Source organism: Empidonax traillii, unplaced genomic scaffold (assembly GCF_003031625.1).
Source record: "Empidonax traillii isolate 1590-97213 ecotype Southwest subspecies unplaced genomic scaffold, ASM303162v1 scaffold492:size733235, whole genome shotgun sequence".
Classification (NCBI taxonomy): domain Eukaryota; kingdom Metazoa; phylum Chordata; class Aves; order Passeriformes; family Tyrannidae; genus Empidonax; species Empidonax traillii.
The window spans coordinates 444,377-463,637 of record NW_020955685.1 but is presented as its reverse complement, the minus strand read 5'-3'; the positions used below and the strand labels follow the sequence as shown (position 1 = coordinate 463,637).

The following is a 19,261-nucleotide window of genomic DNA, read 5'->3' as shown; positions in this document are numbered from 1 at the left end:
CTGGCCACAGCTCAGCTGAGGAGGGAGGATGGAAGCACCAAGAGAGAGGGAGCCAGGCAGGCACCAGCTTCAGACATGGACCCCGGCTCTGGGCAGACCCCCAAACCTTCCAGATGCTTCTTCTCTTCCTAAAGCTCCTGTTCTTCAGTTCGTGCCCTGATGAACTGATAAAAGCAACGACAGTTTCTTTCAAAAGACCTCCAACAACTCACTCAGGAAACTCCAGCTGGTAAATTCGGTTAGAGAGGCAACCCACTTCCCCAGGGGGAGGGCAAGTGCAGATAAAGAACTGGGTCACTGAGGAGTTTCATCACTGAATTCTGCCTTGGGAACTCCCTCAGAGCTGCAGCAGCTTCATCACTCCACAGCCTTTGGTCTGTCCTTCCCTGACTCCCGTCCACCACAGTGCCTGGTGTCTCACTGCAACATCCAGATCCTTGTCCAACAAAGGAGCAGCAGCTTCCTGAAGAGTCCCTCCTGCCATGGGAATCCTGGAGAATCCCCACCGAAGCTCAGAGGGACTTTTGCCAGCTTGGCTGGATTCCCAGAGGCTCGAGGTGCACGAGCACTCCACTGCCCCAGTGTTTGGGCACCAGTGGCCATTGCAGAGCCCAGTCCCAAGTGTCCACCTTTCCACTGGTGGGACCACGAGGCATCAACCACCCAGTGAGCTGCAGGAACAAGGTACAGAGCCAAGAGCTGTGGTCTGACCTCAGAGCTTTGGGGATTTCCTTAGTTTTCCTTCTTTTAGCCAATGTGTAATTGAAGCTGTTCCAGCTTCTCCTTGCAACAACCTCTGAGCAGCTGCTTGGACAGGTCCTGCTGGCTGGACAGGGAAGTCACTGGGAGCATCTCTGGGGCCTCCTCCACCTCAGCCCTGTGCCCTTCCCACCCAGGAGCACCACACATGGGTCTGTCCCCCTGAGAAGGTGACACAGAAGGTGCAGGATGGACCACGAATGGGCTCATTTTCCCCCTCTGGCCTCCCCAAACCCCCCCAAAGAAGCACCACGGAATCCTTGGCTTTTTTAAGGAAAATGTATTTTTGTGAAAATAGACTTTATTATAATAAAATTTGATATTAAATAAAAACAAACTGTACCACCACTGCTTGTGGACACTGTGCTGGCACCACCCACGGACCTCACCTTCCAAAAAAACAAGGAATTGGAACATGCAACGGAGGAAACATGGGAAAGGGCAGGAACCATGTGGTACAAAACCCTCTGTGGCTTGGAAAGGGATGTGTCTGAACTCCAGGAGCACATCATCTCCCAGGAAAACAGCTGCAAACTCTCTCCATCCATCCCCCAGCCCTGCTCTCCCAACGCTCCGGGAAAACAGCCCGAGGGAACCGCGGGAAGAGGTGGCCGGGAAAGAAAGAAATAAACAAATAAATAAATAAATAAATAGAGAAATAAATAACGAGCTCAAGAAACCCATAAATAAACAGATCAATAAATAAATAAATAAATAAATCATAAGGCGGAGGCCCCAGCCAGGCGTGGTCAAGGTGCACCAGGAGGGAGCAGCTTTCCAGCAGCCCAACCCACAGGCTGAAATCCCGACTCCCAATCTGCTCTTTCCTCCCCGGGAATATCCTGGTGCTGGGTCCTGACTGAGGCAGTGTGGGATGCTCTAGGCACAGCTGCATATTTACAGGTTACAGTACAAATCAGAACTCACTCGTCAGCCCAGAGACAGCAAAGGGGAGAGTAAGGGGACAGAAAAGTGCAACTTTTCTTGGCGGGAAGTGAAGGAGTTGCCACGAGCTCCTTTGGAGCAGAGAAATACCAGGGGGTGGAGTACAAGGGGTCTCTTCCTAAGGGGCTTTGCTGGGAAAAGCCAGTTAGCTAAGTTACAGCCAGAATAGAACCTTGAAATGAAAATATTTACAGGGAACCAGTGCATGGAGGGAGCTGCACCCCCAGAGCTCAGCCCTCACACCCCCAGAGCCACTGCCCCCCCGGGGGAGGGGGGGCTCTCAGCAGGCACAGCTCCCACACCCACTCCACAACTTTCTCAAGTCACGCTTCTCCCCTATGAAAATAATCAGCTTATTGCAGGGGGTTTCTCCTGAACTCGCAGTCTCTGTGCAGAATAACCCCCCTTGTTAGTTTTTCTTATTGGACCCAAGTTTTTTGAAGAGGTTTTTCCCTTTGAAGAAGAAGCTTCTCTTCTTTTTACTCTGCCCAGGGCTGTCGCTGCGGGCCAGGAGGGGCAGCGACGCCTGCTCTGGACACGGGACAAGGCAGGAAGGTGGTGGAGAAGGAGGAGTTGGTGAGGAGTCACTCTGATCTACACATCCATCTGGGTTTAGCTGGGGAGGGGGAGAAAGAGAAAACAAAAGAAAAAAGCAGAAGTTAGAGGTGCTGAAGGATGTCACACCAACACAGGCTCTAACTCGGCCTTCTCCCCACCAGTGTCCTCTGGGAAGGTGCAGGTCCAGTTAGGATGTTTGCAGTGGATTGAAATTATTGTACCCACGGCCCAGGCCCTGCCTGAGCTCTGACATTCTGAAATTCCTGAACTTTGGGCTAAGAACAGGAGAGCAGAAAAGCCCCACTGAAGACCTGATGCTGCTCCCCAGCTGAGAAAGCGAAGCAGCTCCCGAGAGTGCAGATGGAGACAGGTACTGATGCATCCATGGATCCCTGGGCCAGGGAGCCTGCTGGGCTCCTGGGACAGAAGGCAGGACATTGCCAAAATCAAACTCCATAAGAACAAGGGCTGTGCAAGACCTAAGGCAACAGGTTGCTGCTCTGCAGATTGAAATTCAGAGCCAGTGCCAAGGGAAGCTTTGTTGGATCTCTGGCACAGAGGATTGGGGATAAAGGGGAAGGGCTGAAGGGAAGGCAAGGCTGAAACATGGCTATTTTATATGGGTTGTTTTAACACACTTAAAAGGCATTTCTGTTTAAAAAAGGTGTCATGAAACACAGGAAAAGAGCTTCCAGCCTTCAGCAGGCAGGGATAGCTGAGCCAAACTGCTGCATCCAGGGGATCAGTCACTCCTGAGCAGCCAGAGCAGGGGAGGCCCTGCCCCTGCACCACTGGAAACCACTTCCCTGGCAAAGGTGGAACACTTTCAGGGCAGATCTGGTGGCCCAACAGACAATCTCCCCTGTAGAGTTGTGGATGAAAGGCCCTGTGCAAACTGAGAGGCAGGTACCCAACCCACAGTCACAACTGTCTAGTGTAACAAGGAGACTGCAGCATCAATGTTGTTATCAAATATCAAACAGCTCAGAGGCAGGGGCAGGCAGTGTCCTGCCTGTGTGGCTGGAGTCCCATCCTGCTGACTCCCAGCTGTGGAACAGGATGCCCAGGCAGTTCCACACCTCAGACACTCTCTCCCCACACAGCCACGTGCAGGTGTTCTCAGAGGTCTCTACGTGGCAGAAAAGCAAAAGAACTAGTTCACAGAAATCACCTGCTAAGAAACAAATGATACTAAAATTGGGGGGTTCTTCTCCAAGAGAAAAAAAAATAAAGGAAAAAAACTGGTCTGGCAAGATCCTCATGCAAGTTATTAGAGTTGATAAACAGAAGAGTGATGTCAGTTTTCAGGGGGTAGTTTCAGTGCTCTCTCAGGTATTACTGACTTGCACAGTTTCTAGAAAACAACAGAAAAAAACAGGAAAGAAAAACACAAGATCTGCTCCCACTGCCCCCCGAAACCAGGGGTCTCACCCACCCAGCCCCAAAGTTGTTTAAGTGTTGGTAGAACAATTATCCACACCAGGTTGGTTTTGGGGACTAAATGTTAGTATTTTCTTCAAGTGAGGGTGTGCAGGGGGGTTTCAGGACTGCTGTCAGGAAGGAGTGAAACCAAGAAGGTAAAAAGTCCAGGGTGAGTGTGCTCAGCCTGAGCAGGAGCTTGCAGAGGCCAAACAAAGTTGATGTGGGCAGCGGTAGAAGGGCCAGGCTGAATTCCAAAGCAGGTCTTTCCCCAAACCTGAATATCCTGGTCCCCAAAACCACCTGATAATTGTTCCAAACAACGTGCTGAACAGATCATGGCTTGTCTCTGACACAGAACCCATCTGGCAGGGAAAGGTCTGGAGGGGGGACCTGCCAGCACAGCCCCAAACCAGCCCTGTCAAACTACAAGCAAGAAAAGGAGCAAACTGCAGGGGCAGGACCCTGTGAAGTGCTGGGGGGGAGGTTGAAGGTCTTCTCACACACACACTTACATGGTTGCTCTCTCTATGTATCATTCATATCTATCACTGGACTCTTCTCTTCCTCATTCTCTGAAGAAAAGAACCATCCCGGGTGCATTACACAGGCAGAAATAAATACATGAAATCAATTAGAATCAAACACTTTCTGAAGGTGCTTTACAAGAAACTGCAAGTTACTGATGCAAAAATAATCCTTTGACAGCCACAGCATTAAAGCAACTGCTCTGAGCTGGTGCTCACGAGTGTTTCGGGGCCCTGGTTGTGACCAGAACTTCTTGGATCCTCCTCTTTTTGCTGTTGTTTTTTGTTGTTTATTCTAATCCCCAAACGTTGTCAGTTCATAAGTCAAATTGCTTCATCTTTTCAGCTGCCAGCATTTTAAGATTGAGTCAGAAATCGTTCAAAATGAATCCACCTTCCCCAAGTATCAATTTAAAAATAAACTGTCCTTATTCTCAGGCCTTTGGAAGGGCAGCAGGGAGAAGGGAAGTGACAGACGGGGGGGAAAAACAACAAATCCAAGAAGTTACAAGTGATTTTTTTAAAAAAATCACTCACACGATCATGCTGGAGAAGCTTCTGACTGAGCTTTAACCAGTTCCAAAGCTGTGCCAGGGTGCACACAACATGACCCCAGGGCTCAAGCTGGGATTGGGAATTTGCTGGGAGCCTGTTTTGCCAACAGCAGATTGAACAAGCAAGCTCCTTAACTCTGGGGAGTTAATGTGCCCCTGGAGTTTGGAAAGCCCCAGGCGTGGCTGCAGCACTGTGAGAGTTCACTCCAGCTCAGGGATGGATATGGAATATGTTTGGGTTACAGAAGGAGGTATTTCTTCCTTCTGCCTTCCCCATCAGGTGTTCTGCCCCCCGGTTGGGATGCTGGGATTGCTGTGACTGAGCCAAAACCTCTGTGGGCTCAGATTCTGCCCCCTCACTTATCACTAAACACACTTCAGTGCAGTTCATTAGCACAAGTTTGGTTCTGAGCAGGGTAAATGTACCACTTTTAAAAGGAGGAAAAGGTGCCCTTCATGGGGGAAGCTGTTCAGGCAGATCTGGATTGCAGAGCACAAGCAGGACGAGTGCTAAGAGTGCTAAGCCAGAATTCCTCAGGACAGGGATCCAGGAGAAGCAGGGATGAAGCAGGACAGGAATCAGGCTGGCACAACACACAAGCAGCCAAAGCACAGTCACGTCTAGAGAGTTCAGGTTGATTCCCACTGAAATAAAATTGGTTTAATCTTCACCAACTGAATTTTCCAAGCCTTCAGACTACAGAGAACAGCAGTTCATGGATCAGGGGAATACCAGAAGTACCAAATCCATCCTGAACTAAGGCAGCAGGTTCCTGCTCTGCAGACCCCAAGTTAGAGCCAGTGCAAGGGGAAGCTCCAATGGATCTCTGGCACAGAGGATTGGAGACAAATGGGAAAGGTCTGAAGGCTGAAATGTGGCTATTTTATGTGGGTTTTCACACATTTCAAAGTGTAAAAAAAAAAAAAAAAAAAAGTCATGAAGCACAGGAAAAAAAGCTTCCAGCCTTCTGCACACAGGGATATCTGGGCCTGCTGTGTCCAGGGGATCAGTCACCCACTGCTGAGCCCAGCAGGAGTGGAGAGCAGAGAGGAAAGTGGTTTGGGCATTACAAATCCTTCACAACTGCAGAAAGGTTACCTGAATTCTCCCCTGGTTTGCAGGAGAACCCAGGCTGGGGCTGGAATAACGACCCCCCAGCACCTGAAACAGGCCCCTGTGCTGCTGGAGAGGAGGGTAAGATCTGCAATAAGATACACTGAGAATTCCACCTGGTTTAGTTTTACTGATTCAGGTCTCACTTGGCACCCTCTATTCCAACAGATGAGTTAATTTGGGAAGAGCAGATCATTTTGAGAGGGAAGCTGAAGAGGGAACCCCAGAAATTCAGACTGGTGTCACCTGAGGGCTCTTAAACCCTGGCAGTAACAGCTGATTAACCTGTGATTCTCCAGCACGGACCAGGTTCCTAAACAGAGAAGCACAGGCCACCCAGACAGCTGCTGAGCTCAGAAGATGATCCAGAAAGCTGCCCACAAATCTCATCTCTTAGTCAGGCCTGCTCTGTGTGAGAAGGCATCAAGGGATGGGGCTGAGGTGGAGCCTAAGGGAGATCAAGCAGCACTTAAAGACAGAAAGGGGAGGTGGATACAGAGAAGAGCTGAGCATGAGAAATAAGCCAAGGAATTCTGCAGAGAGCAGGGAAGCTGGGGTGACACCAGTGGAACGTTCAACAGAGCTGGATGCAGGGCCACATATTTCCTAAGGACTGACTCTGAGCCAGCCTGGGCCTGCTCCAACACTGCTGTGAGTGTGGGACCAGAACAGTGCCAACAACCTCCCAGGGAGAACTGAAAGTTGAGCACAGGGGAGCTGGGAACTGAGCTGGGTCTCTCCCTGCCTCCCACCCTGGAGTGACACAAGGTCCTGGAATGACCAGGGAGCTGCTTTTGGCTTCACCCCCTGAGGACTCATTGAGCCTGAGAGGTGACCCAAATTTCCTACCTGAGCATTTGTTCCAGGAACATCAGCAACATAATGCAAGGGGTTGGCTTAACCTCTGAATTCCCTGCATTGGTGGGATGTTTTCAAAGCTCCAGGATCCATCCCACAGATCCATTTGGGAAACTCCTCAGTGTGTTTTGGATTTATCCAGGAGCACCTTGGCCTGAATTAAGATATATCTGACTCAGGGTGGGTGGAAGAGCATTGGTGGTTGGGTGTCACTCAATCCAGAACTCTCTGGCATGGATATGAGCATAACTGAGGGATTCCCTGTGTCTGGGGAGCTGCTGAAGTGCTTTGCTTGCAGCAGGATTTCACCACTGACCACTCTGTGGACCCAAACAATTTGCTGGTGGGATGTGGGATGCTCTTTGCCCACCTGACCACAATGACACTGAGGCCCCAGCAGGTTTTACTGCTTTGTGCCTCCTTTTGCACTGCAAGTCTTTGGGAAGAGCTCCCAGCACTCCCTCTGAACCTCAGAGTGTCTCCCATGGGATGAACTGGGCTCATGCAGTAACTCCAGTGAGTCCATCCATCCTGCATGCTGTGCAAGGCCCAATTCCAGCCACATCCCAGCCTGGATGTCTGTCCATGCAGTCACACACCTTACCTGGCTCTCAGCACTCAGTGGAGAAGCTTCTTTATCTTTCGAGTGAAATTCCTCCCCCAGGCCTCCATCCAAAGGAGCAGCTTCCAAGAAGTTGGATGGGACGAGCCCCCTCTGTTGGTTCAGCTCTCCCTGCAAGATGAACATTCAGTTCTCACATCAGGTTTCCTGGCTGATGGAGAAATAGTAACGTGAGGCGCAGAAAAGGCTGGGAAGTGGCCTGAGAGAAGCTCAGAACACCCCCATGTTGGAAGGATCCTCAGCAAATCCCACAGTTCACACCCTCCTTAGCTGTGGAACAATTCAGAGCCCAAAACCACAGGAGAGAGTAAAGGTTAGATAACAGGAAGAAATCCTTCCCTGTGAGGGTGGGGAGGCCCTGGCACAGGGTGCCCAGAGAAGCTGTGGCTGCCCCTGGATCCCTGGAAGTGTCCAAGGCCAGGCTGGATGGGGCTTGGAGCAACCTGGGCTGGTGGAAGGTGTCCCTGCCCGTGGCAGGGGGTGGAATGAGATGTGTTTTAAGGTTCCTTCCAGCCCAAACCATTCCATGATATTGGGTTTACAGCAGGAACATGGACTGCCAGAAACAAACTGCCCTGCACTAAGTTAAGTTGGGGTTGATTTTTTTTTTCCAAAATTAGAATCCTTTGTTCCCTGATTTCTGCTTTCTTGCTGCTCCACAGACTCCAGCAACTTCCAGTGCAGCCACAGGATCTTCCCAACCCCTGCACTTACATAATAGAATCCATCATCATCCATGGAGCCAAACACAGTGATAATGTCCCCAGCACTGAAAGTCAGTTCAGCCTGCAAAGAGGGAGAGAACAGAGGTCACAGGAGAGGCTCTGCCTGGGATTTCCCTCCAGGAACACAGGATCCCCTGGGCTTCTTGCACAGTCATCCTCACAGAGGGAGTCCACCCTAACCTGTGGAATTCACTGCTAAGGAGGCACTTCATAAATTAAAGACAAGAGCCAAGGCTATTTCTTAAACCAGTTTTAATAAAGCTTCAAAATAGGACCTACCACCTGCTCTGGAAAGGTGTGTTGAGGATAAGCTGAGCAAACACTGAAATATCTTTAATTTCTTTCCATGTAATTACAAACCCTGCTCCCTTGGAGGAGCCTGTCTGTGTGCAGTGCTCAGGGATGAGTCACTGGCAGGAATCCACACAAACAGGGAGATGTGACCTGGAGAGAGAACCTGCCCACGCCACAAGACACACTGTCACACCCTCTGTCCTGTCAGACACCTCAGCACACGCTCTGGGGGGCACAGGGCCAAAGACAAAGGTGTCAGCAGCCTCTTCTAATGGGACAATCTGCCCAGTGGAGGCTCCAAACAGGTTGTGTCCCACTCAAGACACTTTGGCACTTCCCAAGTGTCAGCTGGAAGGCACCTGCTTCTAATATTTTCCCTTCTTATATCTCTGGTCCTCACGTTCTCTCTGGAGGCTGCAGGTTCCTCCTGCTGGCTGAGAACTGCTTTGCTCCAGAGAGACACTTGCAGGGAGCTTCACTCCCAGAATGGTAGAGCTGATCCTACAAGGAGGCTGCTGCAAGTTCACAAGCAGCAGCTGCCCCCTTCCTGCAGAATAAGTGACTGAAAATTGGAGGGAGGATCTCCAGCAGAACTGCACCAGCTTGTTCCAAGAATTTGAGCTCTTGTCTGTAAGGAAGGTTCTAGGAAGACCAAATCACTGCAAAAAGTACAGTCCCCTTTTTGCTGACAAGGGCTCAAAGTGTTCTTTGGCTGGATCCAAGCTCTCATTGTGTCCCCCAAGGTATTCCACCTTCCCTAAAACACACTGTCCTCAGCTGCAGGATGTTCAGACCATGACACACCCAGCTTGGGAGGCCCAGTATTCCCTAAACTGTGCCATGTCTTGGCCAGACACTCCTTCCTGGATGCATGGAAAGGATCTGACTCCAAACCCCACGTTTCTGTTTGCTCAGAGTGGACTAACAGAGATAAGGGGGAACAAGGAACAGAGCATGTGCTAATCTTCTTTCTGAAGGAAGGATTCTGAACTGCCACCTTTCCACCTGGAACAGGCTTATCCACAAAAATGCTGTTTGGATTATATTCCTTCCTGTTTAAATTCTATCCCTTTCCATCCCTGGAAGTGTCCAAGGCCAGGTTGGACGGGGCTTGGAGCAACCAGGGCTGGTGGAAGGTGTCCCTGTCCACGGCAGGGGGTGGGACTGGATGAGCTTTAAGGTCCCTTCCAAACCAACCTATTCCATGATTCTATGATTCTACATGGAGGGACTGCTAGAAAAAGAAGAAGTCTGAAGACTGATCCATTAAACTGGAGTTCAATCTTCTTGCTATATTGCTTAAATACCCATACAGGTATTTAACACAGAAGTCATGCTCATCAAGTACCAGAAGTGCTTTCAAACCCTTAAGCAGCTTTTCCTTTTCCCAGAGTGTTTCCTGGATCAGTTGGTAAGAATTCCTCCTGCCCCAGATCTGCTTAGTCCTTAATCACTAAAGCATGCTACAAAGCCATGAGACACTAACACAGATTCCCTGAGACTCTGGTTGGACCAAAGTGTTCTGGGATAGAAGGAAAACAGAGAGAGGAAAAAGAACCCTCTAAAAAGGGTGAGCAGCTGGTGGTTACCTCCACATCTGCATTTGGAGAGCTCTCCTTGGGGTTATAGTCAAAGACAGCCACCATCCTGCAAGGAGTCAGCAGTTCTGCTTCAATGTCTTCGTGTTTCTGCCCTGCAGGACAAGAAATGAACCATAATATCCTGAGCTGGAAGTACCAGGACAAAATCCCAGATCACAGCAACTCCTTCAGCATTCTTGTAGTGAACTGAGCAAAAACAATAGTGGGGGAACCTGAATGGAGAGAGACCTCAGAGACGTCTGGTGAAGCAGTTTTCTGATCTCCTCTATCACCTCATAAGCCCAGAAGGGGGGACATCTCCCTATTCCAGCATCCTGGTGTTCTGCCAATATATTGGAATGTTTTATTTCATGCTTTCAATTTGTTCACACAAATATATGTGTGTATATATACACAGAGCACAGCAGGCTCCTTACAGTGTCTCAAATGGACATTTCTCCTCCCACTACGCAATGATTTGCCGTTGAGCTACAAAATTTATCCTCCAAGTGCCAGGGGAACAGCACAAAGGGATCTCATCGTGCAGGGAACACACTGCACTTCCACACCCACCTGCCTGCTCAGCCCATGACTGACAAGAGCTGCTCTGAGCCTACAGAAGCCAAGCCTGGAGTTCCAGAAAGCACTCACTGTCCAGTCCTTCATGAAGTTAAACTGTTTCAGGTCAGCACTGGATGGGCTGGCAGAGGGTTTGCCTTGGCTTCTCTGGACATCAACAGATAATGCACCAGATGAAGCAAAGTGAGCACCCTCTGAAGGGATCCTGGATCCTAAGGATGAGTTAGAGCTTTCCCTGCTCCTCCACAGCACAGCCACGAGTGCCCTCCCCCTGCAAACACTGCCTGCTTAGTCAAAGGCCACTGCACCCACTACTAAATCAAAAGAACTAAAAGTCTTCTTTTCTTACAGTCTCAAGCAGCACCACAGGCCCCTGACCACAAAACAAGTCTGTATTTCAAGCATGCATTCCTTACTCATGGTCAAAAAAAGAGCAATTCTCACCTGGCTGAGACTTGTACTTCTCCTGCTTATCCAGCCCTGCTGGAGGAAGGAAATGCCCCATCAGTGAGAGCTCATCTTCCCACAGTGACCACAGGACACAAGTGACAAACAACAATAAAAAAGAACAAAGACCAAGGCAGCAAACAACAGAAGCAAACTGGTCATGCAACTCAAAGTCTACGCCAGTAACCAGGACCAGGACTCAGGGACGTAACAAGAAGCAGAGGTCAAGCTCCAAAACTATAAAAGACATCACTGTTGTTAAAAACTTAACACCAGCACAGGGATGGGCTCTCTTTCCACTTCCTAGCAGTCGTACAGAGACAAACATCGGGGGGTCCTGTAAGCAAGTAGTAAAAATTCAATGCAGTCTGTAATCCTAGAGCAGAAAGCAAAGAGGAAGTGGTGGGTGACACAGACCTTTCTTGGAGCGTCTGGGTTTTGGAGGAGGGACGGTTTGGCGGCGTGGAGGTGCAGAAAATGTGCCATTTCCTTCAGCAAAATACCAGAAAAAATAAAAATAAAAATAAAAAAAAAAGAGCAAATAAATAGACAAGAGAAACAGACAGTGAATAATGGGAAGTGAAAAGCACTTTGAAGAGTGAACAGGGAACAGAGTGGCAGGACGTGCCTCCCCCGGGAAGCTGACACTGGGATTTCTGTGGGCACGGCCCAAATCTCCAGTCCTTGCATGTGGACTCGGGGAAGGCACGATCCACATCCCAAATACACACAGAAATCCACACTGTGCTCATGCCTTTCAGCCATTCCACAGGCCACAGCAGACAGGCTTTGCTGCAATTTAACTTTCAGAAGCAGCATTACGAGGACAAAATAAAACTTTGCTCCATTAACGCCTCAAAAGTGCCAGGTGAGGTGGGAAGGGATCTAGGGAGGTCTCTGGCTAAAGCCTCTGCACTGAGCAGGGTCAGTACTCGATGAAATCCCCAAAGAACCAGCAGAAGGAGTACCCAAACCAGCATGTCCAGGGCGTTTCCTTCCTTACAAGGCTGTGACAAGGGGTCACAAGGGGTTTATGGCAGCAGGAAAACAGCAGAGGGACAGCCAGCCCAGCTGCCAAGGCATCAGAGAATCCTTAAGGCTGGAAAAGACCTTTAGGATCATCAAGTCCAACCACCCCCCCGGCTCCACCCTCCTGTCAGGGAATTGCAAAGAGCCAGAAGGTCCCCCCTGAGCCTCCTTTTCTCCAGGCTGAGCCCCTCCAGCTGCTCCTTTCCCAGCTCTGTTCCCTTCCCTGGACACACTCCAGCCCCTCAATGTCTTTCTTGCAATGAGGGGCCCAAAACTGACCTCAGGATTCAAGGTGTGGCCTCAGCAGTGCTGAAACTGTGGTCACTCCCTGCATAAACACACAAGGTACGTATTTTCCACCACCACCACCCTCCTGAAGACTTTCACACCCTCCATGCTTCGTGAAGTCTCAGAGCTACTGAGTTCCTTGATTTTTCCAAGAGTATCCAATAGGGCAAGGGACAGAAAGCCTTGTGTGTATCCACAGAGGGACAAAGGCCACTATAGGGATCCAGCCATCTCTGGACACTGGATTCTGGGTTCTTTTACACAGGAAAAAAAAAAAAAAAAGAGTATGGATGTGAAAAACACCTTACTCAAATCTCCTCTCCCTATATGAGGGAGGCTGAAGGACAAACCTACCAAAAAAAATCACATAGTGAAAGCATCAGGCTCCTCTGACCCCTGTGCTCCTCAGGATCAACCTTCTAGGGAGCCACATTCAGGAGCTGAGCAATGTCAGCCCTTTGGAATCAAAGAATGGTTTGGGTTGGAAGAAACTTTAAAGATCTAAAGACCTACTGGGGTTGGATACTGGATCTCCCTGTACAGAAATGGGAACAAGTTGGATTGCTTCTTTTCTCCTTATGCTTGGTTGGTTTTTATCCCCACTGCCTGTCCTGTAAGGGGCAGAGGAACAGCCCAGGCAGTGTCAGGGCTTACCTCTGCCACCACCCACACTTGTGCTGCTTTTCCCCGCAGGACTGGTAGGGAAACAGGGATTCCAAAATGGGAATTTCCTCTTGTTTCAACAAGTGGAGCAGGTCCAATGATTGGCACTGGTAGCACAGAGCACGCAGAGGGTGCAGGATGAGATATGGGAGGGATAAGGGACAGGCACTGGGACTCCAGTGGTGACACAGGGGCAGCCCCTGAGCCTGAGCTGTGCTGGCTGCACATCCCAGGGATGGTTCCTCCTCTCTCCCAGCACATGAGTGGGAAGAAACAGAAAAGTCTCTGCAGTGCACAAAGCATTGAGCCACATCCTCCAGGGAGTAAGTAAAGATGAACCCAAGGACCAGCTCTGCTCTCTGTACACTCCTGACTGCCTGCCTTGTCTCACACCTTTCCTCCCCCATCTTTCTCCATTCCCAAGTCCCAGATTCCCTCACCCAAGAGCAGGGTCAACCCCAAAGGGTTCAGTGAGTGAGAACTCTTGTTCATCTGCCTTCCAAACCTTTTTGTGTCTCCCTCCCTAGCGAGGATCACCCTCACTCCCTCTCTCCTGAGTTCAGTGCAGGAGCAGCTCCAGCAGCTGCAAGTGCTGCAGTGGAGTCAGGAATGAACTGAGAGCTGGGAGCACCTTCCTCCCTCAGCCAGAGAGACCTCCCTGCTTGGTCTCCCACCAAATCAGACTGCAGATCCCAGCACAGCCCTGTGGATGGCTCAGGTGAGCTGCTGACAGTTCAGGACAGGGCACACACAGACCCAGTACCTTGGCTCTCCGTGGTTGTGTCAGCAGACAGGAACCCTTGCTTCAGGAGCTGCTTCTTGAGTTCATCGTTGTCCACCTGCACTTCTGAGACCATGTTGCATGGGATGTATCCCTCCCTTCCTGCACATTCACCCCTGTAAAAGCCATCAGCATCCTTGTCCCCACACACCTGCAAAGGGAAGCACAGGACAGACACTGTTGGTGCTGCAGGGACTGAGATGCACAGAGGAAGAATTGTGGAATATCCTGAGCTGGAAAGGATGCAGAGGGATCATGGAGTTCAGCTCCTGGCCCTGCACAGACACCCCAACAATCCCACCCTGTCCCTGAGGGTGTTGTCCAAACCCTCCTGGAGCTCTGGCAGCCTTGGGGCTGTGCCCAAACCCTGGGGAGCCTGTTCTGTGCCAACCACCCTCTGGGGGAAGAACCTTTTCCTGAAATCCAACTTAATTCTCCCCTGACACAGCCCCAACCATTCCCTCAGGTTCTGTCACTGGTCCCAAGAGAGAAGAGGATCAGTGCTGCCTCACTGCTCCCCTGGAAGTCCCTGGAACACCAGATGAATCCACACAGAATAGGAATTCACTCCTCTTTTACCTTCAGGATCTGTCCCTCCTTAAATGGCAGCTCCTCTTCTGCTGCATCAGGGTTAGGAGACATAGAGACAGGATCATAGTCGAAGAGAGCCACAAATATCCTGATGCCATCCTCCTTGCCAGAGGTTTCGGGAGCGCTGCTCCTGGGAGGACCTGTGCACAGAGGGGACACACCACAGGCGACATCAGCACCCTTCCCGTGCCACAGCCCTGCACGGCTCAGATGCTCCCTGCCAGCCTCTCCCTACCTTTTCCAGGAGCTTCCCTGTCTCCTGCTGCCCACACCCCTCTCCCCATTGCTGCTCACCTGCACTAGAGAGCAAAGGTTTCTGCATTTGGCTTCTTCTCTTGCTGCGTCTCCTGCTGGGAGCCTGCCAGGCTGTGCCGGCCGGCTCCGGGCCCCTGGAATCTTTATTACTGGATGCCTGCAATTGGAATCACCAGAGTTAGTAGCAGCCTCTGCCTCGTGACTCAGTGAGCAGTGCTCAGCCCAAACACACTCCACAAAGAGCAGAGCATCCAAATGCAACATTCCTCTTCAGGGACACTCTAGAGCTGGAAATACCAAGGGGAGTTGGAAAACAGATCTGAGGACAGACAGGAGCCCTGCCAGGCCCCAGTGATGATCCCCTGGGCGAGGGTGAGGAGGCAGGAAAAAGGGCATTTCCAGGGGAGGCAAAATGACATTACACAAATGAGCTTATTTCAGGAGGGATTTTCATGTGGGTCCCTCTCACAGCCTCCTGCCATGGGGAGGAAGAGCCAGAGTGAAAAGGAATACTGCATCGGTGCCACTCGGTCAGGGAGCAGGAAAAGCAGAAGCAGCTACTACAAGAAAAGCCACGGAGCAGCACAGAACTACAGAATCTCTCAGATATTCTTCCAGACAATCCTAGAGGAGGCTTCTTCCTCTGGACAACACCGAACAAAGCAAGATAACAGGCAGGCCAGGGAAGCAGAGGGAAGCCAGAGCCACTGCAAGCTGCTTCAAAGCCAGAATAGGAAAAGTCACCCAACCCTTTTGTGCAAGGAGGTGCTACGTATCCCCTTCGAAGGATGTTCGAGCCTCCTTCTCCAGCCAGGTGACTTACAGTCCAGCTCCCAGCCCTGCTCCTCAGAGCTGCTCTCACATCTCAGGGCTTCCTTCTCCCGCTGGAAGAATCGCACGTGCCGGCTCGGAGACCCGGCCCATTCCAAACCCTGCTCTTCCATCATCTCCAGCCTGGTCAGGTCCCTTCTGCCATCTGTGTGAGGAGCCTCAGACTGGCTGGAGCAATCACTCCAGTCACCCTGAGAGCTCTGGAACCTCTCTGGCCACCGCCTGCTCTCAGGGGAGGACGCACAGGTTGAATCCTGATCGTCTTCAGAGTCGTATTCAATGTCTATCTCCAGGCTCCTGGGGCTGGAGCAGCACGTGGCCATCGCAGCAGGTTCTGTGCCCCCTGAACCCGCTGCCTTTGGGGTTTTTTTCCTTAGGGTGCCTTGTCTGGCACGGCTGTACAGATCCAACCCCTCCTTACCACCGGCACTGCTGACCACGTTGAGCTCCTCCCTGAGGCTGGGAGCTCTGTATAACCCACTGCCCATCTGGCTGCAGTTGCCCAGCAGGCGACTGCAGTGCTCTGTTAAATCACTCTGTCTCTTCCTACCCATCTCAGGCCGACTCCGGATCTTCTCTTGATAGCTACTTCCCTTCTTCTTGCTCCAAGAGGGGCCTGCCCCACTCCCAGGCTTTGGATCGTTCTCCTGGTAGCCCCAGTTCCAGTTTGCCTTCTTCTGAGCCCAGCCCAGCTGGCCAAAGGCAGGGTTTACATGGTCAGCATCCCCTCTGCTCTCCTTAGCACCGTGCTCCTCCCGTGGAGTCTGAGCAGACACCACAGAGGTTTTATTCCCATCTGCCTTTGGAAATGGCTCCTTGCTGTTGGGAGGCTTCTCTGGTCTCCCTGAATGGTGGGTGTGTTTTTCCAAGGAATCTTGAGGGTCTGCCTTTTCTTCTGCCACGCACTTCTCATCCTCCTCTTCCTCCTCGTCCTCAGTCACTTCAGGGATGCTGAACAACTTCTTGCTGTGGTTCTTCTGAAGTGGGAGCTCCAGTATCCTCTCCAGAATCTCCTCATCGCTGTCAGTATCACAAAGATCCATCTGTACACCCAGACCCCGAGAAAAGCCACAGCCAGGACAAGCAGAGGAAAAAAGAGAGGAAATCAAACATTAAAACGAGAGGCAAAAGTGACCCTGGTTCCCTCCCAGCACAGCAGGATGGAGCCGTGGCTGCAGCCAAGCGAGGGGAAGGGGCAGAGACAGCGATGGATCTTCTGGCAAACACAGTCGGATGAACCAGCAATGCAGCAGGAAGCGAGGAAGGCAAATGTATGGAAGAGCTCCCTCCCAGCCTCTCTCCTTGTACACACACCACTCCCTGCAGCACCTCTCCTCCTGCCACGTGCTTCCCACAGCTTTGGCACCCCCAGGCTGGGATGAGGGGCAGGAAAAGCTCAGCCCTGCACGTTGGGGATGAGCTCACACACAGACCCACAGCCCCCCCCATCCACTCTCTGTCCTCGTGCTGGAGCACAGGGAATGGCCCTGTGCACTAAAGACGCCCCTTGGAGATGTTGCTGATGTGGGAGGACGTGCCCTGGGCCCTTCCCATCACCTTCCAGAAGCACCACAAACACACAGGAAAACCTTTCACCTCAAAAGGCTCGCACAGACTTGCAGCTGGGTGGGGGCCTACCAGGTTACAGCAAATCTTGGGGAGAACGCTGCTGAATTTTAACATTTGTCATGGACCAACTGTAGAATTCATGGGCTTGTTTCTTATTGTATTTACAGTAAAATAAAAGGGAGGATCCCAGGTGTAATTTCGGTTGGAAGATACCTCTGGAAGTCTCTTGTTCAACTTCCCTGACAATTTATACCATTATGTGCTCTGAAGACATTTTAGGCTCCTACCTTGTAAGTAGCAATTAGGAGTAGTCTGGTAAGACTTATTTTAGCTGCCTGGAAACTTGTGGCTTCTACTTTTAAGATAATATATGCTTTCAGAAATTAAACAACTTATTTGAGGTTAATCATTTTAAAAGCAGCACCTCTCCTTGTTTTCATCCTCCAGATCCTGAAAGAGTTGGCTGAGGAGTCCTGAGATAACAGAAAATGTAACTAAATTCACAGAATCCAAGAAAACAGTTCTGCTGGGACTTGGCCTGCTCCACTCACCATCTTCCTTCACTCTACAAGGCAGCATTGGGAGCTCTGTGCCCTAAAGCTTCCTGACCCTGATGTCCTCTCCTCATTCAGCATCTTGTCACCCTCACCCTGTCACTGCCTGGACAGAAAACAATCACTTTATCAGGTCAAGAAGCACCAGTTTGCTCAGATCAACAGGAAAAAAACCCCAACCAACCAAAATCATTTAGGCCAATAAAACACTCAGAAAAAACAAACAAATAAAGAATTCTGTTCTTGAATGTTCTTATTTCCTCTTTTCTCCTCTCAGGAAACTGCTTTTCTTCCATTTTTTTTCCAGTGCAATCCCAACAGGTGGAAGCCCTTCCAACAGCTCCTTCCTTCCCAGCCCCTCCAGCCACCAGGCTCTCCTGAAGCTCTGGACAAGCTGCACTGCAGGTCCAACCCCTCACCTGGGAAGCAGAAGCTCCTTCAGAAGGAGAAAAGGAGCAGCAGCAAATTTATTCCAGACTCACTGCACTCTCTGCTACCATTTAGTGCTCATCAGCCCCATCCCTGCAGAGCTGCAGCCACACAGGGCACCATCAACTACAAATGGTTTTTGGTTGCATAAAAACACCCAAAGATGGTGCTTTCTTGCCATCCAGACGTATCACATTTCCTGCAAATCCTTCTAATTTCCCTCAGTACTTTCTCTCATGGATGTTCATCCCAACTGCTGTAATTTGGAGGATTCCACAGCACTTCCCAGCCACACAGCTGGAAGCACATCACCTGCCACAGGTGCATTCAAACACATGAACCAGCTGGAACTCTTGGAACAGGACTTAATCTGGTCACTCAGCATTTCCTCCCTTGCAGCTACTGAACTGCAAAGCCACAGCTCTGCTCCTACAAGCCATCCCTGGCTACACAGAACAACAAGGTCTAAGCCAAAAAATCACAGAATCATGGGATATCCTGAGCTGGAAGGGACCCACAGCAATCGAGGTCAACTCCTGGCTCTGCATGGGACACCCCAAGAATCCCATGCCTGTTTTGCCTTAGGAGGGAAGGTGAGCTGGTACAGGATCCACAGATGGGTGGATTTACAGATCCCTATCTGTTCTCTGTTCATATCTGTGCTAAGAAATCGTTGAATAGGATCGATTTTAACCCTGAGTTCTAAAGTTCACATCACACTGTGTGTTTTTCTAATTAAGTTTTTTTTTAACTAATTAAACCCCAGCTACATTCATTGCATACAAACACCCTTCCCTCTCCCACAGAACTTGTGTTTTTACTACCTTAAGCCTGAGAGTACAAGCAGAGCAGGCAGGACCTTAGGAAAGCACTGTTGGGAGCTCTGGGCTCAGCCCAGCACCTCCTCCCGTGAGCTGATGGCATGGGATGGCTGCACTGGCACTCCCCACAAGCAGAGCCCTGGACAAGTTACCTTTTCCCCATTCTCCTGGTTATATGGCTCACTCTGGTCCCATTTCTTGTCTTCCAGAGCTTCTGAAGACAGTTCATCTTCTTCTTCCTCTTCCAAAATATCAGACAGCTCAGAGCTCCGGTTGTGCTCAGAGAACAGGGTCAGCTGCCGGCGGCCCATTTCAGCCAGTTTTTCTTCTTGCTATTGAAAAGCAAAACAGATTTTCTCAGTCCTCCCAGGCTCTATTCCAGCAATAAAGGAGTGTTTTTCCTGTCTCTAGCACACACACAGCTCAAGAGTGGCAGGAAAAAAAGTGGGAAGCATCCAGGGCAGCTACA

The 19,261-nt window shown here is 50.5% G+C and overlaps 1 protein-coding gene across 6 annotated transcripts in view; it reads right to left on the bottom strand.

Annotated features, from left to right (window-relative positions):
• Positions 1–1,030: 1,030 nt before the first annotated feature.
• The window catches only part of TSPOAP1 (TSPO associated protein 1), a 60,450-nt gene continuing 42,219 nt past the window's right edge, over positions 1,031–19,261 (bottom strand). For 2 of the 6 annotated variants that reach the window (XM_027896289.1, XM_027896293.1), the window contains 11 exons: positions 18,945–19,124; positions 15,338–16,462; positions 14,628–14,745; positions 14,322–14,473; positions 13,725–13,893; positions 11,399–11,470; positions 10,979–11,014; positions 9,965–10,068; positions 8,071–8,142; positions 7,339–7,467; positions 1,031–2,320 (listed from right to left, as the gene is read on the bottom strand). In XM_027896289.1, the coding sequence (XP_027752090.1) occupies positions 2,114–2,320; positions 7,339–7,467; positions 8,071–8,142; positions 9,965–10,068; positions 10,979–11,014; positions 11,399–11,470; positions 13,725–13,893; positions 14,322–14,473; positions 14,628–14,745; positions 15,338–16,462; positions 18,945–19,124 (2,364 nt within the window). In that variant the 3' untranslated portion in view covers positions 1,031–2,113. Of the gene's footprint in view, positions 2,321–4,196; positions 4,257–7,338; positions 7,468–8,070; positions 8,143–9,964; positions 10,069–10,978; positions 11,018–11,398; positions 11,471–13,724; positions 13,894–14,321; positions 14,474–14,627; positions 14,746–15,337; positions 16,463–18,944; positions 19,125–19,261 lie in introns of all 6 variants that reach the window. The other 4 variants (XM_027896292.1, XM_027896290.1, XM_027896291.1 and 1 more) reach the window with 4 other exon arrangements.